The sequence below is a fragment of the Chrysochloris asiatica genome, unplaced genomic scaffold, assembly GCF_000296735.1.
Source record: "Chrysochloris asiatica unplaced genomic scaffold, ChrAsi1.0 scaffold00171, whole genome shotgun sequence".
In the NCBI taxonomy this organism is placed as follows: domain Eukaryota; kingdom Metazoa; phylum Chordata; class Mammalia; order Afrosoricida; family Chrysochloridae; genus Chrysochloris; species Chrysochloris asiatica.
Genome location: NW_006408689.1, coordinates 5100978 through 5126815, shown reverse-complemented (window position 1 = coordinate 5126815; position 25838 = coordinate 5100978). Strand labels below are relative to the sequence as shown.

Sequence of the window (25838 nt, the reverse complement as noted above, 5' to 3'; positions counted from 1 at the left end):
GGGAGAAAGATGAGGCTTTCTGCTCCCGTAAAGATTTACAGCCTCGGAAACCCTGTATAGGGTCGCTATGACTCGGAATCGACTCCACAGCACATCACAACAACAACAGTGGTGCTGGAAGATGAGCCCCTTAGTTTGGAAGACCCTCAAAATACACAGTGGCCACAACAATGGATGTGAACATACCAACAGTCATGAAGATTGCACAAGACTGACCAACATTGTGTTCTGTTTTACATGGAATCACCATGTATCAGAGTTACAGTGATGGTAACTAACAACAACAATACCTATTACTTGTTCAGCATTCATTCCCTTTAGTAGCAGCATCTTGGATTTAGTTTGGAAAATTATTCTGGCCCCAATCTTAGTCTAATGGTTTTGGCTGAGTTTTATGTCAGGCTAATATATTTTATTTCCTTGGCTACAGTGACTAGTCCAGGACTAGGTTGACAGCTCAAACTAGTTTCTTAAGACTCAATTCAAGTGCTTTTGGTGAATTGAGTCTTGAGAAACAAGTACTCTTTTCCCTGGGATTGTTATCTAGACACTAGGTAAGTTTGAAGTACTGGTGTGATGCTGTAGAATAAACATAAACAAGGTCAGTTTGAACTACAAGGTTGGCAGTTCAAACTCACCAGCCATTCCTTGGAAGCTCTGAGTTGAAACTACCTCAAGGGCACTTAATACCAACAACAAGGTAAACTTGGGGCTGTTGGGAGTAGCCACATGGAAAATTTTGCATGAGGTTAAAGTCAAAATAGAGAAAAGCAGAGCCAGAAGGTGAAAAGAGAGTATGACATTATTTGTTGTTGCTGTTATTAAGTGCCATCAAGTCGGCTTCAACCCATAGTGACCCTGTATAGGGTTTCTCAGGAGCAGCTGGTGAGCTTGAACTGTCAACATTGCAATTCAATTGTCTTTGCAGTCTGGTGCATTAACCCACAGCACCACACCAGGACTCTATGACATTATAGGGACCTCTTAATTCAGCTGTATCTTAAGTGCATAAACTCCCTCCTCCCACGCCTCCCTCCCCAATCCCCTGGCAACCACTAAGTTTGTTTTGATTCAATGGATTGAACTAGTCTAGCTCTTTCATACCCACTGCCTGTCTGACCTGCTGTGGTACTGTAGGATAAACATTGGTGTACTACCCTCAAGGTCAGCAATTTAAACTCACCAGATGTTCCTTGGAAACACTATACCAGGGTTGCTATGAGTTGGAACCAACTCAACAACTTTTACAATAACAACAAAAGCAACACAACAAGTATAACCACCCGTCTGTCTATTATATTGTGCTGGAAACTATACCACCAGTATTTCAAATACCATTGGGGTCACCTATGGTGGACAGGTTTCAATGAAGCTTCCAAACTAAGTTAGACAGGTAAGAAAGGTCAGGTATCTACTTCTAAAAATTACCCCAATGGAACCCCATGGTTCACAAATGAATATTGTTTAATATAGTGCTAGAAGATGAGCCCACTAATTTGGAAGACACCGAAAATACACAGTGGTTGCCTCAACAGACTGGAGTCCATCAACAACCATGAAGATAACACAAAACTGGGCAACACTTCATTCTGTTGTATATGGGGTCACTATGAACCAGAGCCAATTCAATGGCAACTACAAACAAAATATATTTCATATGAGAGGGCTCATACAATATTTGTCCCTTGGTATCTGGTTTATTCCACTTAACAAAATGTTTCAAAGTTCATCTATGTATCAAAACTTCATTTCTCTTTATAGCTGAATAATATTGTTTTGCATATCTATCTATCTATCTATCTATCTATCTATCTATCTATCTATCTATCTATCTAAGGAGCTCTAGTAGTATAGTGGTTATGAGTCAGGTTGCTAATCTCACGGTCAGCTGTTTAAAACTACCAGTGATCTGCATGAGAAAGATGAGGTTTTCTGCTCCTGTAAAAATGTACAGCCTCGGAAACCCTATACAGGATCGCTATGAGTCAGAACTGACTCCATGGTACATTACTACCACCACCATTTATCTATCTATCGATCGCTCTCTCTATAAAACATATTTTATCCATTCATCTATTGATGGACATGTGGGTCATTTCCATCTTTTGGCAATTGTGAATAATGCTACAATGAACATTGGTGTACACGTACCTGTTTGAGAATTTAAAGGTATATGCAACCTATTGAATCCTTAAACAAACAAAACACATGCCAATTTAATTCCATTTTTGTCACCTGCAGTTGAAAGAATCCTTGGTAATATATATAGCTAGACTACATAAACCCTGAATCTTATTATACCTTTCTTAGACTCTGGGGACAAATCATAGCTGTTCTCCATCTTCTCTCTCTCTCTCTCTCTCTCTCTCTCATGCACACACACACAAACAGACACACACAGACACAGGGTTCCTCACAGACTTACACTAACTTGATCCTCTCCTTGTTTTATCAGGAAGAGGAAAGTGGAGGGGCCTATGTCACTATCTTATAACTCTGTATCTTAAAATGAGAAGACAAGTAGTGCCAATAGTCATGTAACAAGTAAAACGCACTTACACAAATGAAGTAAAACAACACTGAACATGCATGTACTTCCAATCAATTTTTGCCCCCCCCCCAAAAAAATCATTTTGAAAATGCTTGAAATCTTCTTTTATATACATACATTTTTTGGGTGATGTTGTAAAGCAACTCTTGGAAGTTTGTAAGAGATTGTGACCAACAGAAAACTTTGAATGTGGCAGAATAGTGGTGACATTATGGAAGAAGTTTACTAGAATGCTTGGTCTTCTCCTCTGGCTCCCAGACAAAAACATTTGTTTTGAAGAAACAATTCGGAAAAATGCTTCTGTTCTTTTGCTTATGGAGCAAACATTAGATTTTGAAAACTATACTTAATTTATTAGGTTGCTGCCAAATAAAATACTTATTCACCCAAACATGTTTTTCAGTTGAAAAATATTTGCTAATGTAGACAGATGAGAAGGAGATGTCCAAAACACAGTCAAACTTAATAATATTATTTAAAAGTCAAATTGTTAATCACTGAATTTTCAAAATGTTTATTTCCAATTAATAATTTCACTGTCACTTGTCAATTACTGTATTATAAGAATGAACTAAGAATGTATTATATGATCATGCATAGATTTATTTTAGTTCTTTTTAAGAATCTAGAAGTTTTATCAATGTAAAAATAATTCTTTTCTTTTGCCTTATGAATATTAAACAATTTTTGTATTTTCTTTTCTTTCCTTCTTAAGGGAAATTAACCTGGTGTGGTGTTGTAGGATCAGCACTGGACTGGGAACCACAAGGTTGGCAATTTAAACCCATCAGAAACCATATGAGTCAGAAACAACTCAATGACACTTCACAGCAACAACAGGCTGTAAGAATCTTTGGGAAATGTACTAGCCTAAAAATAAATAAATAAATATTTTTTTTCTATATAGTTTTTACTTCAGAGAGATCTAGATCACTAGTCTTTTGAATGACTCTCAACTTTCTTCCACATTTTTCTGCTCTAAATATTTGAAGTTTAAAAAAAGAGCAGGCCAGAGAAACAGCTTGTGCTTTCCAGAGTCAGGATATGGCATTGTCAATTTCAATCATGCAATTTATGTTGAGCTGCTGGTGGTTTTTTCATTCATGAGTGAACCACTGTTTTTTCAATCATCATAATCATGAGTAGATTTTTAATTAAACCTGAGCATGTTGTTGTTAAGTGCTGTCGAGTCAGTTTCGACCCATAGCGACCCTTTTCCCAGGAGCAGCTGGTGAGCTTGAACCACTGACCTTGCAGTTCAAATGACTTTGTAGTCTGATGCATTAGCCCACAGTGTTGAGCATGTTAGGTCAGGACAATTTCATTAAAGCAACTTTCTGAATCTAAGGAGTAGAGTACAACTGTAGGACATCCAATGAGATGCACCCCTAACTCTTAGAGCAGAGAGAGAAAAGCCACTTGGAATTCTAGGTATTTTCTCATTGGCCCTACTATATTTAGGGTTTTACTCAGGCAGTCTGCTTACCTAGAATGCATTTCCTCAGTTCTTTTCTATTCACCAGAATTCAGAAAATCTTCATGACTCATCTTGCTTGCAAAGTTTTTTGCTTGATCATCCCATAGCCTAAAGTGACAGCTTCCTCTTCTGAATTCTAATGCCATTTACTGGCTCTAGAACCTAGGTTGGAGAGGGCAGACCGGGTCACTGAAAGATTTCCCTAAGCCTGGAACTTCAATGCAGATGAAGTTTGGTCCTGGTAGAGTATATTCTGTCTGAAAATGACACTTGATACTTACTGAATACCAGACACCCTTGCAGTTTTCACATTTCATTTTCTATATATCCATCTTAGCTTTCCATCTTCAGAATAAGATCACTGAAAACAGAAGCACCACAATTTAGACATTTTATTATTTTGTTTTCTCCATGAAAATTCTCAGAGTCTCAGATGTACATTCTGGTCCCCAAAAAGAAACTGAGAATAGATTCTTTCTGTAGATGAGAGGCTCTTACATAGAACACAAACTCACCAAAAGTAATACAATAAAAACAGGCTTTTGTGTTATCCTCTGTCCCTCTAAGTCAGAGTAGGGTAAGGACGCCAATCCAGCAAGGAGAATGTATGATGAGGGGGCAATTAAGTTTCACAGGGTACCCACAGGTAGCCCAGCTTCCTCAAGATGATGTGAGGGAAGACTTCGACCCCTTCTTTTATGGAATAAATAGAAGAGAAAATAAGTACAAGTCAGCCCCTGACTAATAGAGGCTGGACCCTGACATCTTTAGAAAGTGAATCAACCAGAGCACATGTTCCGGATTTCAAACAGATGCAATGCACCATGCTTGCTTTATCCTGATTATAGCTGAAGGCCTACAGGCTTCAACTAATTTAGAGAACAATCTGGTGACCAAAAAAAGACTGTGTATCATTTGCTAGAAGATCTTCAAAGACGCATGTCTTTTGCACACCATATGTGCTCATTAAATCTTATGTATAGTTGTTAATTTGTAGGTGACTTAGGTTAGGTATATCTATTATTACAGACTTAGAAAAAGGAATGAATAAATTCTTGGAAGAAGGAAGGATAGATAGGGAAGAGGTAGGGAAGGTACTATGTGGATCTCTGAAAAGATAGTTCTTCTTGTTGAATTATTGTTCTTTTCCTTTACTTGTCAAAAGGTTCAAAAATGGAAAAAAAATTAAAAAGTGCAGTTAGTTTTCACCTGCTGGCTATTCATCATAGCTCTATGAAATGGAGTTGCTCCTGGTATGTTTTAAACTCACGAGGCCTTGAAAATTATAATAGCTGATTTTTCTGCAAACGGAAAGGATAGAGGCTTTCCTGGGAGAATGAATAGGCTCTAGAGATTGGAAATGGACTGTAACGCCTTTCACTCTGAGGTCAGTAGGTCAAATCCAAATCAGGGCTGTAGTAGCTGAGAAGCATTGTTTGAGTGACAGATGTTGGGTGACCAGGGTGAAAGGAGCTGGTGGTTCGGCTGCATTTCAAGTGAACAGGTGCTGTCTGTGGTGGGCCTGGTGGGAGATGAGAGAAAGTGATCAGAAATAGGCTAAGCTTGGTCTCTCAGTCCCAGCAGCCGTCTTTGACCTGGCAAAGTGAGGAGCTTGCTTTCTGAGTACCATTGTGACAAGAAAGCTGAGGAGATGGTGACATGTATAAACTGCCTAGGCCTCAGAAGAGGAGGGTGCATTTAGCTGAATGGTGAGGTTTGTGCTCTGCATCATTTGAGGGAAGAGCTGACTTCCTTTGCAGGCTAAGCTGTTCAGGGCCTTCTACTTCATGTGTCTCACCTCTTACATCCTTTCTTTCCTATGGGTAGCTGGTATTGTTTTCCATCACTGATTATGGACAAATGCAAAGGGATCAATGGAAAGACCGCAGTGATTAAAGCACATGATGTAGGTTTTTTCTGTCTTCAGTTTTTCGATACACTTTACACACCACATCCAGTAGATTCACAACATTTGGGAGGTGGAGTATAAAGTAAGTAATAGGAAAGGAGGGTAGAATTTGGTAGCTGCTTCACAGAAAGTTTAAATAGTAAGCAACATTAGTTTCACCCCTTCATTTGAAGGTTGAAGAACTGAGACCCAGACAGTTTGGGAGTGGATCAGGTCACTGTGTCAAGCTCTAAAACTGTCAGCAACCAAGATGACATCAGCTGATGTAAACAGTGAATAAATGTATAGTTCACTGCACCTTGAAGGAACTAGGTGGAAATAGATAGGAGGAAAGGGGCCAGGAACTGAGAGGGGTTGGTTGAGGATTTTGTAGGACAGGCACCAGTCTGGGCAGGAAATTGACATCCTCATATTTTAAATCTCTATTCAAATTTCATTGTAAGAGAAGCCTTCCTTGACTGCTATATTTAAGATAGTAACACCATCCACCTATTGTTGTTGTAAGTTTCACTCATAATGACCCTGTAGAGGGCTTCCGAGGAGCCTGTGGTAAGTTTGAACCTCCAACCTTGCAATTCAAACTGACCATTCTGTCCAGTGCTTATCCTATAGCATTACAGCAGCACTTTATCCTTTATTCATTCCTTTCATTTCCTTTATCCTTTATTCATTGCTATCTATAGCACCTATTGTCATCAGACAATTAATTGAATGATTGTTTATTGTCCACTTTCTGTCAGGAGGACTTTTGTGTTTTGTTTTAATGGTATGCCTATAGTTCCCTTTCTGATTGGATAAATAGGCACCAGAGATTGCCTGCGTCCTGATGAGAAGGGGTTCATTCAGATAGCAGGTCTGGGCAAGTTTCCAAGTTTTTCCTTTGGGGAGCTCAAGAGGTGGGGTGTTCTCTTTCTAGAGCTTTCTCCCCCTTTGCCTGGATTTCCAGGTCTTCAGTTAGATAGCTCTGCTCAGTTCCTAAGCCTGGACCAACAGAGATTTCTGCACAAGTGTAAATGAATAGGTATAAAAGGAGAAAGGACCACTAGAGACTAGAGTCCCTTTGCTGTTTGGATGCCACATTTTTAACCAAGTTTTTTGACAAAGCAGGTTAGAGGGACCTGCCTACTAATCTAAGGGATGATTTGTCCTAGCTGTATCTAGCCTTTCTCTCCACTACCCCTTCCCTCCCCCATCCTCCTTTCACCTGCAACCCTCCTCCCTATCCATTTCCCCAGAAAATAAATCTCTGGGAGGAGGCCAGGAGAGTGGATCTCAGAGAGCCCTTCTGAATAAATGTCTATATTAATGAATTATTAACTCAGCCACCCGTGACCTTAAACCTAGAAGCAGGAGCGCCGAGGGCAGAGAGGAGAACTGCTGAATCCTTTATCGGAGTCCTGTCAAAAGCAACCGACCATTTGTTCCCCTCCCCCCACCAGGAAAAATTAATTAATATGAAAGGCAAACTTTTAAATTGTATGTCAAACGAAATCAGATAGAGGGTCTTCCAGACAGAATCCCTTTCTTGTTCGCCTGCCCTTTCTGCCACTCCCTATTTGCTGTGGCCTCTGACTCTTCTTCCTCTCAGAGCTAAGGTACTTCCTGAGGATAATTTTAGAGAAAAAAATTGCTTGAGAAAATGATGAATTTGGGTAGTTAATTTATCGATCCTGGCTCTTCTTCCCACTTGTTTTATTTTAGAGGTCATTAATCAATGAAGAAAAACACCACCGTGTCCCCCCGTTTGCATTTAATACACTCACGCTTCTTATTTATTCCTCTGGAACAAATTCCCAGCAAATATTCGCCCATCGATTTGGGAGCGATGGATTTTTATAAAGGTTTGATCGCTTCCTAAGTGGTCGAAGCGACTTGTTTCCGAGGTCATCTTCTAAGTAACGAAGAGAGGGGTACCAATTTGAGGGGTTCGTGCCCTTGTGGTCGGTGGGCTTACACTTCTCTAAAGCTCCTCCTAGACTTCCTAGGGCGGTCGAGATCCAGTGGGTCCAGGATCAACAGAGGGGAAAGCTGTCCTCGCAGCGTCTATCAAGCCTCCAGCCGACCACTGTCCGGCTCGCATTGCTGGCAGTGGTGCACAGGGGGATGGGAGGACTGTGCGGACCACTACCCTAGTCAGCGCCTCCCTCCTGCCGGAAATTACCGTAGGGGCTGAGGCTGTTCAAGGGCGACCTGGGAAGGGTTTTGGGATGCCCAGACTCACGCAGTGCTCCCCTCGCGACTTTTCCCTGGAGCTCACGGCGCCTGAGTTTAACTTTCTCTCACCTCCTTAAAGCGAAGTCTATTAGTCCTCTGGGCCCTAGGGTCCTGTCGCGTGGAGTGTAACCTTGTCCTCTGGGACGCTTCGAAGGTGGCGGATCAGGAACACCATATGCAGGTATGGGAAATGGGGTGGTGCGAACGTCTGATCTTATTTTGGTTCCGCAGCAACCAAGTCTCTTCTGTGATGACTCAACCCCATCACCCCCACCAAAGACACTGAAGAAGGTCCGTCCTGACGAGATTGGTAGAGGTTTGACTAGAGTGCACAGTCATCTTATTATTGACTTGGGTCTGAATCAGCCTCCATCACTTATTAATAGAGCGTGGGCAATGTACTTAACCTTCCTGAGCCTCAGTGTTTTCATCTGTAATATGGTGTTAGTGACATGTGTACTCCCGAAGGTTGCTAGGAGGACTAATGCTTGGCACATCGCAAGCGCTCCTTATCTCGTCAGCTAATCTTATTAAGACGAGAATTTCCATGATTATGGGCCCATGAAGTCTTACGTGCAGTTGCTGTAGCCAGTCTGAAAGCCTCCGAGATTTTCTTGTGTGTGTTTGCGTGGGAGTGCTCTGTGATATCCATTCCTGGGGGTTTGGGTGCATGGAAGAAGCAGGTTTGGACAGAAAGGTGAAATTGGGTTGCAGGACCCAGCTGCAGTGGCGTCCAGACTTCCACTCCCTGCGCTCTTAGCCAGTCTCAGAGAAAAGAGAACTGCCCATATTTCTCTTCACTGGGCAAGGAGAGTGTGAGAGAGTGAGTTTTCCCCTTTTCCCGTCGTCCAACACTCTTAGGAAGTTCTGCGAGCAGATTAATTGAAATAGATCTGGAACTTAATTCTCCCCTTCTGATGGAGTTAGCTGCTCAATGCCCGCGGAGACCTCTTGCTTAGCCTCGGGGTCCACAGTACCGTGGGTTTTCCCTCGTGGTGTTTGCCTTAAATTTAGGTACATCAATCTGTTCAGGGATGACTGATAACCTTGTCACAACGACGCCAGTCAAAACATTTTCAGTCTGACTCTGTTTCAACCAGTATTGTGGCATCTTGCGTGCTACTGGGGCAAAATCTAAACCGCGCATTTCCCAGGCTCAGACTAAAATGCTCGGTGAGAAGACAAAAAGAAACAAGGTAGAAGCAGGAAAAAGTGGCTATTAATTTTTCAGAGTGCTGAATGCCAAATAAGCTATTGCTTGGGAAAAGACAAATGCCATCTCTTTCCTTTGTAGCTTCAGTGACAGGAACGTGCCAGAGCTACGGGTCAATTTCATAGCCTTCTCTCGCCGCCGGGTACCCTCCAATACCAGGCGGGACTGGAGAATGGAGCCTAATTTGTAGACGCGTAGCCACACACCAAATGACGGCCCGAAGTCCCCGGAGTGGGATAGGGGAGTGCGTAGTTGCCTTTGCCCCCCAAACCTCGTAGTTTCGGGAGCATAGGACCTGCATTTGGCGCAGTCGTTAAAGTCTAAGCAAACATGCGCGGAAGCAGCTGTGCCACCAGACGTAGCTCTGGATACTTGCCCCCGGGTGCCAACAAGGAGGAGACACACAACCGGAGAGGGGGTCGCTAAGCGTTAGACAGAGTACAGACTCCAATGCAGCCACCTCCCAACTTCCCCACTTCCCCGTAGGGCCAGAATCCCATCGGGTCCAGTCTCCTGTGTCCCACGCCTCTCTGGCAGAGACAGCCTCCTGGGCCGCCTGCTATAAAGGCTTCTCTTCAGTGCTCAATCCGCCCTTCCCGCTCCGCCCCCGAAATTTCTCCCCTGAGAATTTTTTTTTTTTTGTAGGAGGTTGAGTGACCGACGCATCGATTCTGGCACCCATCAGCACTCCAGGAAAAACTGAGTGGGGCGAAAGTGCAAACTTAGTCCCGGGACTCGGTTTGCTCGCGGGGCCGAGCGCGCCCACTTTAGTGCAACTCCCGAGCTTGTTCAGAGACGTATTGCCGTTTCCGCGTTTCCTCTACTTCCAGGATTAGGGCTCTGAGCAGGCACTTAGAAAAGACAAGTCTTGGGCAGCAAGAGAAAAGTGGCGAGCGGGAGACGTCACGCCAAAAAAGTGGGGGCTAGGAGGACTGAGGAGGTATTTGTGCGGGAGAGGCACGCAGGCGGAATGTGTATGCAGCCAAGTTAAAACTTCCTTTATCCCTCTCCCCTCCCCTTCGCTCTTCTTGCATGCCTTCCCACCGCCCTCCCCCATCTCTCTCTCTTTACACACACACACACACACACACACACACACACACACACACACACACACTTGTATTTTGTGCTGTCGTAAAACCCACGTGTCCAGCCGGGAGGCTGCCAGAGCGCGGAGTCGAGGAGCCGGGACGCGGTGGCGGCCAAGGGCAGAAACCCAAGGCGGCTCAGTCCAGCACTCGGATACTCCCGTGCTCCTGCGCCCCCGGCGGTGCTCTCCGCGCGCACTCGGTGCGTCTCCGCATCCTTTGCTCGCGGCCCGGAAGGGTCCTGGGCGGCCCGAGACTTCGGACTCTCCTGCGCTGCCTAGGGGCATGTAGCGCACACGGGGCGCACTCGCTCCCTCACGTTCACCGAGACACAAACACGCACTCATCCGCCAGAGGCTCAGAGTTTTCAGGTAAAATGTGGTTTGTCTGGGTTGCAACTGAGTGTTAGGTCCCGTGGGTAAGGAAGCTGGAGGTCTCGGGCTGGAGGCGGGGGGCGACACCGGGACGTCCCGCCTCCTGGCGCCTGAGGCCCAAGCGGCCGGTTCGCTGCACCACTCCGGCCGGGGTTGACCTCGGGTGCATCCTGCTGGCGGGGACTTGGTGCTGTGGTTGAGTTCTGTGGGGATGTGTCTTCTCCTTGGGCTTCAGTAGTGCTGGGTGGGAGCTAGGTGCCGCTTGAGCCGGACCACGGCGCCGTGCACGCTGCTCTCTCGCATGGCGCCGTGGCTTCGGAGAAAACTTTGCGCCTAGCGGAGTTGGAAGAGGGAGTCCCGGAATCCGACAGCCACTGGTGGAATCAAGGGATTCGGGCGCTGATTCCAGAGCCCCAAAGGTCGCCTCGACGCCCCTCTCGCCCCTGGCCCTGGTCCGGCTCACGCGCGCCCTCCTTCCTCCTTTTGCACCCAGCTCGAGGCATCGGACATGCTGAAGCCCGGAGACCCCGGCGGCTCGGCCTTCCTCAAAGTGGATCCAGCCTATCTACAACACTGGCAGCAACTCTTCCCGCACAGCGGCGGTGGCGGCCCGCTCAAGGGTGGCAGTGTCGCAGGCCCTTTGGGCACGCCGCAGCCCCTCCAGCCTCCTCCGCCGGCCGAGCGTGCCGAACCCCCTTCGGAAAGCCTGCGCCCGCGGCCCTCGTCGCTCTCGTCTGCTTCCTCCACCCCGGCCTCCTCCTCCACCTCGGTTTCCTCCGCCTCCTCCTGTGCCGCCGCTGCCGCGCTGGCGGGTCTCTCAGCCCTGCCTGTGGCGCAGCTGCCGGTGTTCGCGCCTCTGGCCGCCGCTGCTGTTGCTGCAGAGCCACTGCCTCCTAAGGACCTGTGCCTCGGTGTCACCTCGGGCCCAGGACCCACCAAATGCGGTGGCGGCGGTGGGGATGGTCGGGGCGCCTTGCGCTTTCGCTGCAGCGCGGAGGAGCTGGACTATTACCTGTACGGCCAGCAGCGCATGGAGATCATCCCGCTCAACCAGCACACCAGCGACCCCAACAACCGTACGTAGCCGGAGCCGGCGTGCTTGTTCCTGGGGCGGTGGCGCAGGAGGGCTCCGGTCAGGGTTGGCGGGTTGAGGGTGACGGGCTGTACCAGGCCGTGGGCTCTGACCTTCCAGGGCGCCGAATCAAAGTTTTCTGAAGAAAGGAGAACGGATGGGGTGGCCGATGGTACTTCGGGGTTACCTTTCCTCCCCACTTCCTCCCCTTCGCGGCCTTGGGGCTAGAGTTGCACACAAATCGTAGGATACAGACCTCCACCCTTCCGCTGGACAGTGCCCGGCGCGGGTGGTGGAAGGACGCGACAGGGAGTGCCCGGGACGGCACCATCGGCCCTAAGAGGGACTCTTATCGTTCTTAGGAAGCGTGAAGGTTAGGGTTGTTTCTACTCTTTTACCCGCTCTTTGAAGTTAACTGTGTTGGCTTTTTGCCGCTTTGGGTTGGGACGGACCAGGATGCCTGGAATCCTGAGGATGACATGGGTGTCTCTCGCTCAGGCATTATTGTTATGTCTGCTATTCATCTAAATTTATCTAGAAAGGGAGGAAAGGAAAGTTTCCACGGCTTAGTGATAGAAATTTTTCGACTTCAAGAACAGCGTAGTTCTTTGTAGATCCGCATTTTACTCTGCGCATCCGTGATCCCGAAAACGCTCTCAATCCGTAGCCACGCTTATTGGTTTATTTATTTATTTAAATTAGGGTTATATAATAATATAGTAAAATTACTCCAGTCTTCCCCGAAGTAAATGACAAATGCCTAAGTAAACATCAGGGTCTTCTAGCTTTGATTCCTACATTAATTGCACACGCAGCTTATCACAAATGCAGTTGAGTTTTTGATGTTTGAAGCAAAACTAAGTGAGAATCAAGAATGCATATTATTTTATATTCACTTCCTTTTTAATAATTTCAGAAGTTACGGTGTGATTACACCTAACGTTTTGGGGTTTTAAAAGTGCTAAATACACTTCCTTTGGAGATAGCATTAAAGTAAGATGAGAGTCAGGTTGAAAGCAATTTAAAATTTGAAAGATCATCATTCATTCAGCTATTTTTCTCCACCTCATTTATTCACCTAGCTTCTGTATACGTGTATGAGATAAATTGATCTATGTATTTATTGTGACTATATTTTAAAGAAGTCGCTTCTTGCAGAATGTCTACTTCTCCACGAACTTCTTAATTCATTGTAAAAGCAAAATAACTTTAGGTTATAGCTATTTAAAGGATTTCCAAAGTTTCCTTGTTGAAAAGATTTTTCATGAAATATCTTTTCTTCAGTCCAGTGAATGAGCTATATTAATCTCTTTATGATTATTGGATATAATTGTTGTGATGCAGATCATTATTACTAAAAAAATAATAAATGAAGAGTTGTATTAACTTTTCCTTTTTATAGTCTTGGGGTAATGTACTAGTTTAAAATGTGGTTTTTGCTTTATAGTTCAGGAGACTTGTATTTCAGAGTTTCAGAAAATCGTATGGACCTCAAAAATGCTTATCTCCTATTGAATTTCTCAAATGCATTGCTTTTCAAAGCAGTTCTTTAAAAATGTGAAATAAAAAGTCAAAAAATTTTTGAAAGAGGTATTTCTAACCATCCATTAATGTCATGATGGGCTAGGAGAGCTTTATCATGTTTGCAGTTTCTCTTCTGAATTAAACCAGTAGTAGAAAATACACCAGCAGTGCACCCCAAAGCTCTGGCTGTGTGCTCAACTCCCTACACTGTTTACAATTCAGTCTTGAGATCTAATGCATTTTCACTAAGAGAAAACCTAGATTAATTAGAGAAGAAATTGGAGTAGATTCCTAATTAATATATGGCTATTGAGCCAGTTTATAGCCTAGGTAACTTTTTCTCTGTCTGGAGGAAATGAATTAGGATTTTATTTAAATTGTCCTTACTGTGTTAAACTTCTGATAGATCATTTTGAGTCAACTGGACTACTTCAGTGTGCAAAGTACAGGGGGAAAAGAGTGCAAAGTACAGGGAAAAAGAGAAGGGAAGGGAAAGCAGATTGTCCTATTGGAGCTACACCTCACATTACTTACTAATTAAATGGCCCTTGAGAAAGAATGGAAAGCTGAGGTAGTCCTGTGTAATGTTTGGAGATGAGCTGTCTTTTTTTGTTTCAGCAATTTCTCCTGGAAAATGTAGGCACACATTTGAAACCATAGCATTTATTTTTTTAAATTAAATGAAATGAAAGTGATTGAGTTTAATCTCAAAACAAATCCCAAATGTAAATGTTGAGAAACTTCATTTCTCACTTTACAGGGAAAATTGGTTTGTTTGCTACTTGAAACACCATGAAAACCAGAAGCTTTCCCTCATTCCTGGTTGAGAGTGGATGACAGAGATGGGGGTGGGAAGTGGGGAGAAGAGGACGGCGAGGTACCTGTTAACTTATTATGCATTGATTTTCCTAGTTTTCTTTTTGGTCTTTTGCCATTCTTCCTAAAGAATTCTGTGACTTGACTACTCAGTATAGCTTAATTTTGTCACTTTGTGTTTAAAAAGGTTATCAAGTAACTCTCTTTGATGTAAGGCAAAGAAAGTTGCTTCTTTATTTATCCCGTTTTCATAAGAGAATAACTTTACCTGGACTCAGCAATTCATGATGTCATTTCTCTGTAACAAAACAAAACAAATAAAAAAGGGAAACAGACACACACCTATAACCTTGAAACTTTGTTGATCTTTGGCAAATACCATTATGAAGGTGCTTGTAGCTCTCTTCCTCACAAAAAGATTTTAAACCAGCAGAAATTGTACAATTCAGCTCAAATGGGCTCTCCCTAATATATTTGTTATCTGTGAGTGAAGTAAACTTTACACCAAAGCTCTGAATACTTACCTGTCTCTTCATTTTTCTCTTTGAAGTCAAGTAGTGTGTTGTGTAATATAAATGATGGGATGTCCTTCTTGTATTACCTGTTGTTGTTGTTGTTGTTAAGTGCCCGTCGAGTCGGTTCCGACCCATAGCGACCCTGTACAAGGTTTCCAAGGGTTTAAATCTTTACGGGAGTAGAAAGCCTCATCTTTCTCCTGTGGAGCTGCTGGTAGTTTCGAACTGCTGACCTTCAGGTTCGCAGCCCGATTCGTAACCACTACGCTACCAGAGCTCCTTTATATTACCTACTTGCCTTCATTTACTGCGGACTTCTCTGAAGCCACTGATTCAGTAAGGTTCTGTCATAGTGACCTTTCCTTGGGTTCTGTGTTGTCTTGAGACCTTTGGAAGGTAGGGAGAGGTGGCCTGTTGTTTGATACCAGGTTGCGTACTTGTGTACAGCTGATCTAATTAGCTTTTCATACTGTGTGTTTGTGTGTATGTGAGTCTGTGTGGTGTACCTTTCTTAGACCTCTAGAGGAGATAATAGACAAACCTGCCACTTGGATGAGTTAAAGTTGACCACCCTGCACCCTCTGCAAGTCAAGGCCCCTCTCTATCCCCTTCTGACTTAAAGAACCCTGACATAGGAAGCCTGCAATGTAGGGAACAGCGCTGGGAACAGCACTGGCCTGAGAGCAGGTGTGCAAGAAGCTGGAGACTCTCCTACTTTTGTGAAGAGGGACCAGGAGAGAGAAGGACATGTGGATCCAGCTCTAGTTTTTCCAGTTAAGGGGAGACTAATTTGGGGTGCTCTGGTAGCGTAGTGGTTACGAAACGGGCTGCGAACCATAAGGTCAGCAGTTCGAAACTACCAGCTGCTCCGCGGGAGAAAGATGAGGCTTTCTACTCCCGTAAGGATTTACACCCTCGGAAACCCTGTACAGGGTCGCTATGGGTCGGAACCGACTCGAAGGCACTTAACAACAACAACAACAATTTGGGGTTAGCAAGAGATACCACAGGAGGGTAAATATTTTCCCTTCTTGCCCCAATCCCTTCCCACTCAGTTAGCATCGTGGATTTATTCGGGATCCCCGAGCCCAGTGACCTAGCAGCGCTCTTTCTGCCATTAGCAGGCACACAGCCGCTGCGTTCCTCCCAACCAGTAGCCCCTCCATCAAAAGCTTATGAGCGACTTGGATTTCAGACCTGTCCTTAGTGGGAGGGGGGATTAAGCATCGGTGTGTGTTTTCTTTTTCTTTTTTTCCCTTCTTTCTCTTTTATGTGTGCAAGCCCAGAACTATCCCGTAACACACATGATTTAGCTGTTTTACATCATTCGTTATCTAGCGCCCTGAAACTGAACATAGAGCCATATATTAGATTGAGGTTAGAAGAGGTGGCGACTGTTTATTTAAGGTGATAAAATGGTCCATCAGCAGTAATCTCCATCGATATGTGCCACCAGGAGATGAAGGATGAGGGGACAAGCCACAATTAATTGCCCTATAGTTTTGTAAGAGAGAGTAGAGCCAGCCCAGGCCCACTTCGATCTCCTCTCGCGGCTCCTATTCATCATCTCCGCATTGTATATGGCGGCCTCGCAGGGGCAGGGGCCGGCGAGGTTTATCTCCACGCAATATTCTCTCACCCTTACACACTGGAGCTCCCATTTAATTTATTAATACAGTCATCGGGAGACAAATAAAATCCACATTTCTTCCTCCCTCCTTCCTCTCTCCCTCCTCCTTTTGTCTCTCCTTCCTGGTCCTAGGGCCAAGCCCGCAGCCAGACTGGCGGGAAAGCCCAGTGCGTCTGTGATTGGCGCTGGGCTTTAAACTCGTATAGAGTCCCCAGGAAAGTTCCTTGAGAGCTGGGCCGCCCCCGCGGGGCTAGACCACAGCCAGTTCCTCTACCTCATGGAGGGACTAACCTACTAAGCTTCTGGATCTTCCGTCCGGGAGCCTGGAAGACCCCTGCTTCGTGGATTGAGTGGTGAGAATGATGTGGGGCTGCAGGGACTTCAGAGTGTGGTGGCGTCGGCCACACCCTTTAGTCTAGCCAGGCCTTCAAAAGGCAACCTGAGATGCGGAGGTCTCCCGCCAGCCAGAGCGCCCCACCTAGTGCACCCGCAGCCCCCATCATCCAGCATCCAGCCTGAGAGACAGAAAGGGAGAGAGCGAGCGAGAGTGAGAGAGAGCGGCTACAGCCCCGGGGGGGCGTGAACTCTAGGGAGGGAGGTTTTCCGGATGCCACCAAGCTTAACCGACTCCCTGCCTGGTCCACGGTCCACACAACACCCCAGTCTCCTCTACCTCGCGCCCCCAGCCCTCGTGGCCAGTTCCCGCACCCAGGGCTCACGCGGCACTGCGCACACCGCTGGGGCCGCTGCTCCGTGCGGGGATCGATAAATGCTGGCCTCGTCGGACTCGGCCTGGGGGACTAAAGGCCGCGACCTAGGTGGCGGTCGCGGAGGATTTACTGCCCGAGCGGGTACCGCCGCCCAGCAAGCTTTTCAGTTGCTCCTTGATTCCCTTGCGAGAGGGCTGGTGCGGGCAGGCGAAGGCCTAGTTTGGCGGACGCTCCCCAACGGGGCCGTGACTCTGCCTTCGTCCACACGTGCAGATCGGCCTCCCCAGACACGCAAAGCCTTGGAACATTTACATTTTCCCTCTGCTAGAATGAAAAATGAAATCCCAGAAAGGAAAACCATGGCCTACGCTGTCTCCTTTAACATAGAACATGTTGTTGAGTGCCTTCGAGTCGGGTTCTGAGCCATAGCGACCCTGTATAGGGTTTCTAAGGAGCAGCTGATGAATATATCCACTTTAAATTACAAAAGTAGTACATGCATTTGTAAAACATTCAACAAAACAGGATATACATGGGAGTGAAAGATCTTCAGTCCCCTTGGCCTGGTCTTCTGAAACCAGGAGGTGAATAAGTATGAAATCTGATGATACTCCCTGTCCTTTATCCGTGGGCACATAATAGACAGGAGCATTAACACATCTATCCAAGATAGAAAATCGACAGTGGCATTTCAAATATCTTGCTAGGGAGCTTTGAAAATGTTTCTCACAGATACAGGAAACTCTATGAAGGATAATTCTGAACTTGCATAGAAACTCTTTTTCTGATTTTAAGAGAAAGTGGGAACATTTATTTGCCTCCTCTTTGGGAACACAAATAGACTTAATTGTGTATTGCTTGGCCTAGCATATGGTGAATACACATACTTTAAATATATAATTTATATATCTAGTTGGACATTTAGTTCACTTCTCCCTCAAACATTTCATAAAGGTGTTTAAGGCTCACTGGTTAGAGAGCATTTTGTATGAATGTTTGTCCACTTGCTTTCTATTTGTAAACCTCAAGTAATAAGTTGCTTGTTTTAAATATCATTAAACTCCTCTGGGAATCTGAGGCATTAGTCGGAAGCCAAAGACTTTCAGTTGCTGAGGTTTTTATATTACAAAACAATAGCATTCGAGTATAACATGTACTTTGATGGCAGTTGGTCAACTTTTTTGGCAGAACGTTTTGCTATAGCATGAAGTGGTTTACAAATTGAGAAAACTCATGTTGGCTGGACTAATTAAAATTGACTGCCCTTGCTTCTTTTGCTGTGGGCCTAAAAGATGTTGGGGGAACTTTAGTTTTCACTCTGCCAAGTGTTACTATTAATTTTTCTTTCAATGTTTAGTGGAAACAAAGGAAGCTTAATAAGTGGGAGAGGGTTTCAGAGGACTTCTTAGAGAAAGGACTCAGCCATAGTTTTATAAGCACACAGTACAAATAATGGAAGTATGCTTCTTGTCTGTAGGGGTAGTAGCTGATGTTGGTACTTTTGCTACTAGTTTCATTACTGTTGTAGTTGGTGTGATGTTATATGTGGTGGAGGTGTTGGAAGTTGGCATCTTTGGTCCATGCTGTTGGGGAGTGAATACTAAATGTTCTTACATCTTATCTTTTGCTTCCTTAAGTGTAAACCAGAAAGGGAAAGCCAGGTAAGCAACTCTGTGGGGTAATCTATTTTGATTTTCTTTTGCTTATTGTCATTTGCCTTTAAGCTATTTTTGCTAAGTTGCTGAAAGGCCAATTATGATAGTAGGCACCAAAATGAAAAATTATGAACATTCGCTATTTACTTCTTCATTCATTCTTACTTTAACCTCCCCAAACCCAAGAGTTGGGGGTGGGGATGGGAACAGAGGAATCTTTAAAACTCAAAATCATGATACAACATTTTTTTGGGTTGTTGTTGTTAAGTGCCGTCCAGTTGGTTCCTACCCATAGCAACCCTGTATAGGGTTTCCGAGGAGCAGCTGGTGAGCTTGAACTGCCGATCTTCTGCTATATTAGTTATATCATGAATTTAGATATAAAATCTCTGAGCTTTCATCAGACTTTCTAGATCTCTGGGTTTGGAGGTTTTGGGGCCAGGCAGACCTGAGAATTCTTTCTCCCTCCACTTTTTAGCTGTGGTCCTTGGTTAAGTTACAATACTCCTGAAACCTCAATGGGTCCATCTGCAAAATGGAAACTATGATAATGAGATATTGTGGTAGTTATGTGGATCAAGATAGGTGCCTAGCACATAGTGTTGTTTTTAAGTGTTGTCATGCTGGTTCTGACTCACAGAGACCCTATATAGGGTTTCTGAGAAGCAGCTGGTGGATATGAACTGCTGACCTTGTCATTTGCAGTCCAAAGCTGATACTACGCCACCACAGTAGGACTTGATATTGTGAGTTTTTAATTATCTTCTTTGCTTCTTAATGTCTTGAAATATTGTGCTTTTCCCCCCCTTCAGAATCAAAAGCTTGAGAAGAAGGATGTTAACACGTGGATAAAGATGGAAATAGTCTCATCTTTATCCTAGGGTGAAAAACAGAGCCTGACACACTTTTTTATATAGTACATGCTGTTGGCAAAGGGAGCTTATGTGTGAGGGAGGTCCAGAGGCATGGATACCTCATGACCTACAGAAACAAGTTGCTGCTTTTCAACTGAGAGGCTGCAGACAATTCCAAGAAGCTATTGTTATAGTAAGGTCCCGTCTTTCTCTGCGGCTCTCTTGGGAGGAATGTAAGAGTAGTTGAAGCATCCAGAAGGCACACTTGGCTCGGGCCCAAAGCCTGCCTAGACTTAAAGGATGCTCATATAGCTGTGAAGCAAATGGCAAAACAAGGTTTTGCTCACCATACTGGGTTGCGATTTGGTGTGCCTCTGTCGAAGGTTACTTACTGACATTTTCGTCACAGGTCCCTTGGGTATTTCGGTTGTCTCAGCACAGATATGGCATAACCTGGGCTATCCACCAGGCCTGCCTACGACTGAGACCGGGCGCAGGTGCTCAGAGGCCCCTATGGGGACTTGCTTCCCAGAAAGGGCGAACCCTCTGGTGCCCGGCTCTCACCGCTTCCGCCAATCCTGGCTTGCCAAGAGGTGAAGCCCAGTCTACAGGGCATCCGTGCACGGGGGCGCCGTGGTTCCCTAGGAAGGCCAGGCCAGGGAGGCCAGGTCGCACTGGCGGGCGCCAAGGGCGCCTCCTCGGGGCAGGCCCCGCGGGCCAGGGCGCAGACACCGTGGCTCCGCCAGATCCATTAATAACCCGGAGGGCGCTGCAGTCGGACAGCGCGGTCGCAGCAGGCCCGGTTTCCCGCGGCCGCTCGGTCTCTTCCCGTCCAACTCAAGGCGAGGGATACTGGATGCCCACGGCCTTCCGACCTGGAGGAGATCGGATACTCTGGTCCGCGGGCCCTCAACTTCAGCAACAACAGCTCGCACTTAGTGTATATATGTTGTTGTTGTTGTTAAGTGCCATCGAGTCGGTTCCGACCCATAGCGACCCTGTACAGGGTTTCCGAGGGTGTAAATCCTTACGGGAGTAGAAAGCCTCATCTTTCTCCCGCGGAGCTGCTGGTAGTTTCGAACCGCTGACCTTAAGGTTCGCAGCCCGATTCGTAACCACTACGCTACCAGAGCTAATCGCATGTAGCCACGGGATCAACCATCCAGGCAGGAGCAGTTGTTGTTAAGTACCGTCTAGTCGGTTCCCTGTATAGCTTTCGAACGAGGAGTGGCTGGTTGAGTTTGAACCGCTGTCCTTGAGGTTCAAACCGACTTTGTGGTCCAGTACTTATTCTACATCGTCACTCTCAATGGACCATTATCCTTATCATTAAATACCTATTACCCTGACCGTTACATTTGCAATTTGTTTCTGCTTTTGGGAAGAGCTTGCTCTCAAGCATAATCACATCAAGTATTTTCTTGCTTGAACAGGAGCGCACAAAATGGGCGCAGACCGGGTGCTCGAGAAACTCCTGTGGGACGTGCTCTCCACTGCCGGGGCGGGCTCGGGGAGAACGTACTCTTCAGGGGTTCCAGACCCACGCTGCCCTGTAGCTCGAGTGGAATGGGAATGCCACCTCTCGCCAGACGGGTCGCTTACCTGCCCAAATGACTACAGTTTCACCTCTATGAGTGTGAAAAGAAAAAACCCAAATACCCAGGCGACCAAAAGACAGGATTTCCGTCGTAATACAACAAAGATAAACACACCTTAAAACACCTGACAGAGAAACCATGGGAAAGGGTGAGAGGGTCAAAGGGAACTAGTGAAGCGAACGAGTGATAGAGAGGGAGAGAGAGAAAGGCAAGACCCAGGGAGAGATTGCAGAAGGACAGGAGGGAAACGAGAAAGCGCAAGTCGTCGGTTCCGCTGCGAGAGCCACGCAGCCACCCCGACCAATTCAGGAAGCTTTTTGGGAGGCCAGGGTGTCAACCTCGTTTCAGGCTGGTTTGGGTCAGGCAAATCCGAAGGGAACGGTCGTGGGTTTCGGGCACCTTCAGGACGCCACCTCCACAGTTGGTGGTTTACCTGAGCGGGGGATTCTGTTCTCTAGAGGGGCTTAAATGAGGGTGGACCATCTAGGGCGGCCGGGTTAACGCTCTTCCTTCACCCCCTCCCGCGTGTCCTCCGCAGGCTGCGACATGTGCGCGGACAACCGCAACGGCGAGTGCCCCATGCACGGGCCTCTGCACTCACTTCGCCGGCTAGTGGGCACCAGCAGCGCTGCGGCTGCCGCGCCCCCGCCCGAGTTGCCGGAGTGGCTGCGGGACCTGCCGAGGGAGGTGTGCCTGTGCACTAGCACGGTGCCTGGCCTGGCCTACGGCATCTGTGCGGCCCAGAGGATCCAGCAGGGCACCTGGATTGGGCCCTTTCAGGGCGTGCTCCTGCCCCCGGAGAAGGTGCAGGCGGGCGCCGTGAGGAACACGCAGCATCTTTGGGAGGTAAGTCGCTCCCCCTGCCCCCTCCACCCCCGCACACTTCACTAGGTCAGAACCGTGGCCAGTTCTGAGCCTTGGCCCTTGATGGGTCACAACCTTAGGGAGACGCTCCTTTAGGCTCCCAGAGGGTAGTGCAGAATAGATTTTCCTGGCCTGGTGTCTGCAGTACTTACAGGATGGAGGAGGTCTCAGGACAGGGATATGGCTTAACAGCAGCTCACCTAAAGACAACTGGGCAACAGGTTTTTGAAAATGCTTTTTATTTTATCTGAAATTGGTACACCTCTTCTGCCTTCCTGGATCTTGAGAACATGAGGAACCAATTGAGGAGATGGAGCAGGAAATGGGACCAATTGAGGTTGGGCATATGTGTGAGCAGAGTGACCTTTATGTCCCATTCTAAGTTCATCCAATGTGATTTTGCACACTGGGCATTGAGGAACACTGACATGACCAGGAGGAACAGGAGTCCAGTTTATTTTGTCAGATACAAAGGTTTTGTAAACACTGAGCTAGCTGTGAGACTACAACATAGTTCACAAGCTTTGAAGTACATAAAGTAAGTACATTATATCATGAATCAGAAATTATAAATGGTTTCCCCTTGGACAAAATTATTAAGTCTTCAGCAAGGTAGAAAATCAAAACAAACAAAAAACCTCTGGGCACTTTTTTGTAACCCAGTTGGTGACACTATTTAATAGCATAATTTTATTTGATACTATTATTTTAAAGCAAACCTAATTGAAAAATGTTAACCAAAGATTTCTCATGGTTGATTATTGAGCTGCATCCTTGAACTCTTGAGTCTCAGCATTCTTTAATCCCCCCACCAATTTTAGCCAAGTTGTCCACCGGTGGAGAATTATTTATAAAATACAAGATGCTAAAAGTCATGTTGTTGGTGCTCTTGAGTTGATTCTGACTCATAGTGACCCTATGTGACAGACTAGAGCTACCCCATGGCTTTAATCTTTACCAGAGTAGATTACCAGGGCTTTCTCCCATAGGGAGACTGTGTGGGTTTGAACCACTCCTTCTAGAAATCATTCCCTATGCAATATGTAAATTTGACTAATTGTGACCTGGTAATAGAATGGAGTGGCAATAGCTAGAAAAAAAAAGATTTTCAAATGCCAGGGACCAAGTTGGTATGGGCCTCCTGACTCCATTAATGGATCATTTCTGCAGTAGTTTGACCCTCACAGTTGGCTGAGTGACCTGTTAAGGTGATTACTTTTCACTGTGACTGTTTCATCTTTACCAGATAAAACTCATGAGACTCAATAATCCACTCACACTTTTCCTGAGTACCCACTCTGCAAAATATGTTAGTAACATATGTTGGTAACAATATGTTAGTAACATATTGGGGAAAACAGATCTGGTCCTCAGAACCCTCAGCTGACTGATGAGAATTAGGTGCTGAGGTCTGTTTGCAAGGACTTTTTTGAAGGGAGAAACTGAGTATTTGAGCCCTCACTTCAGCAGTCCAAGATAGAAATAAGGTAGCCATAGCAATATGGTTGTTGTTAAGTGCCGTTGAGTCGGTTCCAACCCATAGCGACCCTGTACAGGGTTTCCAAGGGTGTAAATCTTTACAGGAATAGAAAGCCTCATCTTTCTCCCGCGGAGCGGCTGGTAGTTTCGAACTGCTGACCTTAAGGTTTGCAGCCCGATTCGTAACCACTACACTACCAGAGCAATGTGGTAGCCAACCCATTTATCCAATGAGACACAATGCTCACTCTCTCAGGCTTCTCCATTGTTGAGAAAACTATACGAACTTACTTCTTTCAGGATAAAGGTTCCTGATAAAGGGGGATAAAAAAGAGATGGACAAAATTATGCTACCAGATGGTTATTTAAAATTTTTTTTAATAGAAGAATTGAAAGGGATACTGGGAAGGAGAAAACACAGAAGTAGATTCGAAGTTAGAGCTTTTGGATAGGAAAATCTGAAAAGTGAGAAATATCTGACTTTGCTACGTTTTCTAGTTGGTTTGTTTCTGACTAATTACTTTGTAACATCCACTGTGGTTAACATTTCTAAAATACTTCCAGGCACTTTTCATGCTTCAGTGGCATTATTAGGAACTCTGATACTGTCCAGTTAAAGGTCTGCCAATACTTTTCTGAAGAAATTGTGAAGTCATTGTTCAATGGTACTGATATACTCTATGTGAAAATGTTAAAACTGAAAACTATTTTGGTTCTCTCCAATGTCTTGGGTTTAGTGCCCATCTATTTTTAGAGTACCAGGGGACAAATCCATACACATGAAAAAAAAGCTCATAATTCCTACTTTGGTTTTGTTTTGTTTTATCTACAAGGCTTTGACTGGTTAGACTGTTGGCCAGAAACCACTACATATATGTTAATATATATTAACAGTGGAAACTGGAACTTTTCGTTTGTACCTTTACTTGTACTTAATGAAGTTAAAATTCTGCTATAGAATCTAGAGACTTTTAACTGTTTTATTTTATTTATTTATCTTTGATACTTTAGTGTATATAAAATGAGTCTTACCAATAGTTAGGGATATGTAGGTTGAATGTGTGGGGTTCATAGAATTGGTTCTTTATTTGACAAAAAAGTTCTGAATATATTGGTGGACGCTTGAATGATTGACTGGTCCCTCCCTACTTTTAAATTCAGAACATGATCTATTTATTTTCTCATCTTGGACAACAGTTAGAATAACATACATTTTGGGGATTGAAGACATATTAATGCTTTAGCCTTACGATATGTTTCAGTCTCCTGATAGATCATATAAATGTGACTGTGGCCAGGTAACTTAATTCTGATGCCCATTTGTAAGATAAAACACTTGATTTAGTAGGTTTCAGATTTTTGCTGGTATTTTGCTAGTTATTCTTAAGAGATGAAGCGTGAATTTATTTATATTTTTTTAAACATGATTTATTGCTTTATAAAATGTTTGGGTTTTTAGATTTATAACAAAAGATTCTAAATATTAGATTTATTTATTAAATCTTTGTGTTTCCTTTCAGACCTAAATTATTTTGTGAAAACATTTTCTAAATCATCATATTACTTCTCTATTAGGAGAAATTAGTAATTGGGATATATTGTAAATCTGTAGAAACTTATGGCAATGATTGTTGAGTGACTCATAATAGTTACTGTTTTTTTAAATCTATTGGGTTAAAGTAAGGCAGATTAAAAAAATTAAAAGCAATTGAATCATGACTCTCACTTTGAAAGTCATAACTGTAATTGTTTCTCTTTATCCTATTTTTAAAAGTCATTTGCTAAAGAAATGTCTGTACTTAGAGTTCAATACTTAGGTCCTGATGGATCTTACCTGGTTTACTTATCTTTATTTCCATACAATAAATGGATTGCTAATCTTTTGCTGTCACTATTTCCAAGTAGATGATGGATTTTTGTTTCAGTTTATAGTTCATTGTTTTTAGTATGGCTGTACTTTATTATATACATGAAGGCTATTATAGAAACCATCAGATTCACCTCAGTTACTCCTTTTGTTTAATCGTTAAAAGCTCTATTTTCTTTGTAGAAAAGTGGCTTTTTGTATTTAACATACATCAGCCATGGAGAGCTTGCTTGCTTGCTTGGTTTGCAAGAGGGCTTAACGTTGCATAGTTACTATAATTTTTGTTAATAATTCTGATTCTTCAAAATATAGCAAGCTAGAGAAAATAAACTTTTATTGGTCAACCTTCAATGTACTTAGACACTTTTGGGCGTTTTGGGGAAATTCTATGAATTTTTCTTTCTTATTTTTTTTTTTTAGGCAAAAGC

The 25838-nt window shown here is 44.6% G+C and overlaps 1 protein-coding gene and 1 pseudogene across 1 annotated transcript in view; both read left to right on the top strand.

Moving 5' to 3' along the window:
• The window catches only part of LOC102828205, a 9106-nt pseudogene extending 878 nt beyond the window's left edge, over window positions 1–8228 (top strand).
• A 3098-nt stretch (window positions 8229–11326) lies between these two features.
• PRDM6 (PR domain containing 6) overlaps window positions 11327–25838 on the top strand; it is a 160228-nt gene continuing 145716 nt past the window's right edge. The window contains exons 1-2 of the mRNA XM_006871632.1: window positions 11327–11902; window positions 21739–22046. Coding sequence (XP_006871694.1) covers window positions 11335–11902; window positions 21739–22046 — 876 coding nt within the window. The 5' untranslated portion in view covers window positions 11327–11334. The remainder of the gene's footprint in view (window positions 11903–21738; window positions 22047–25838) is intronic.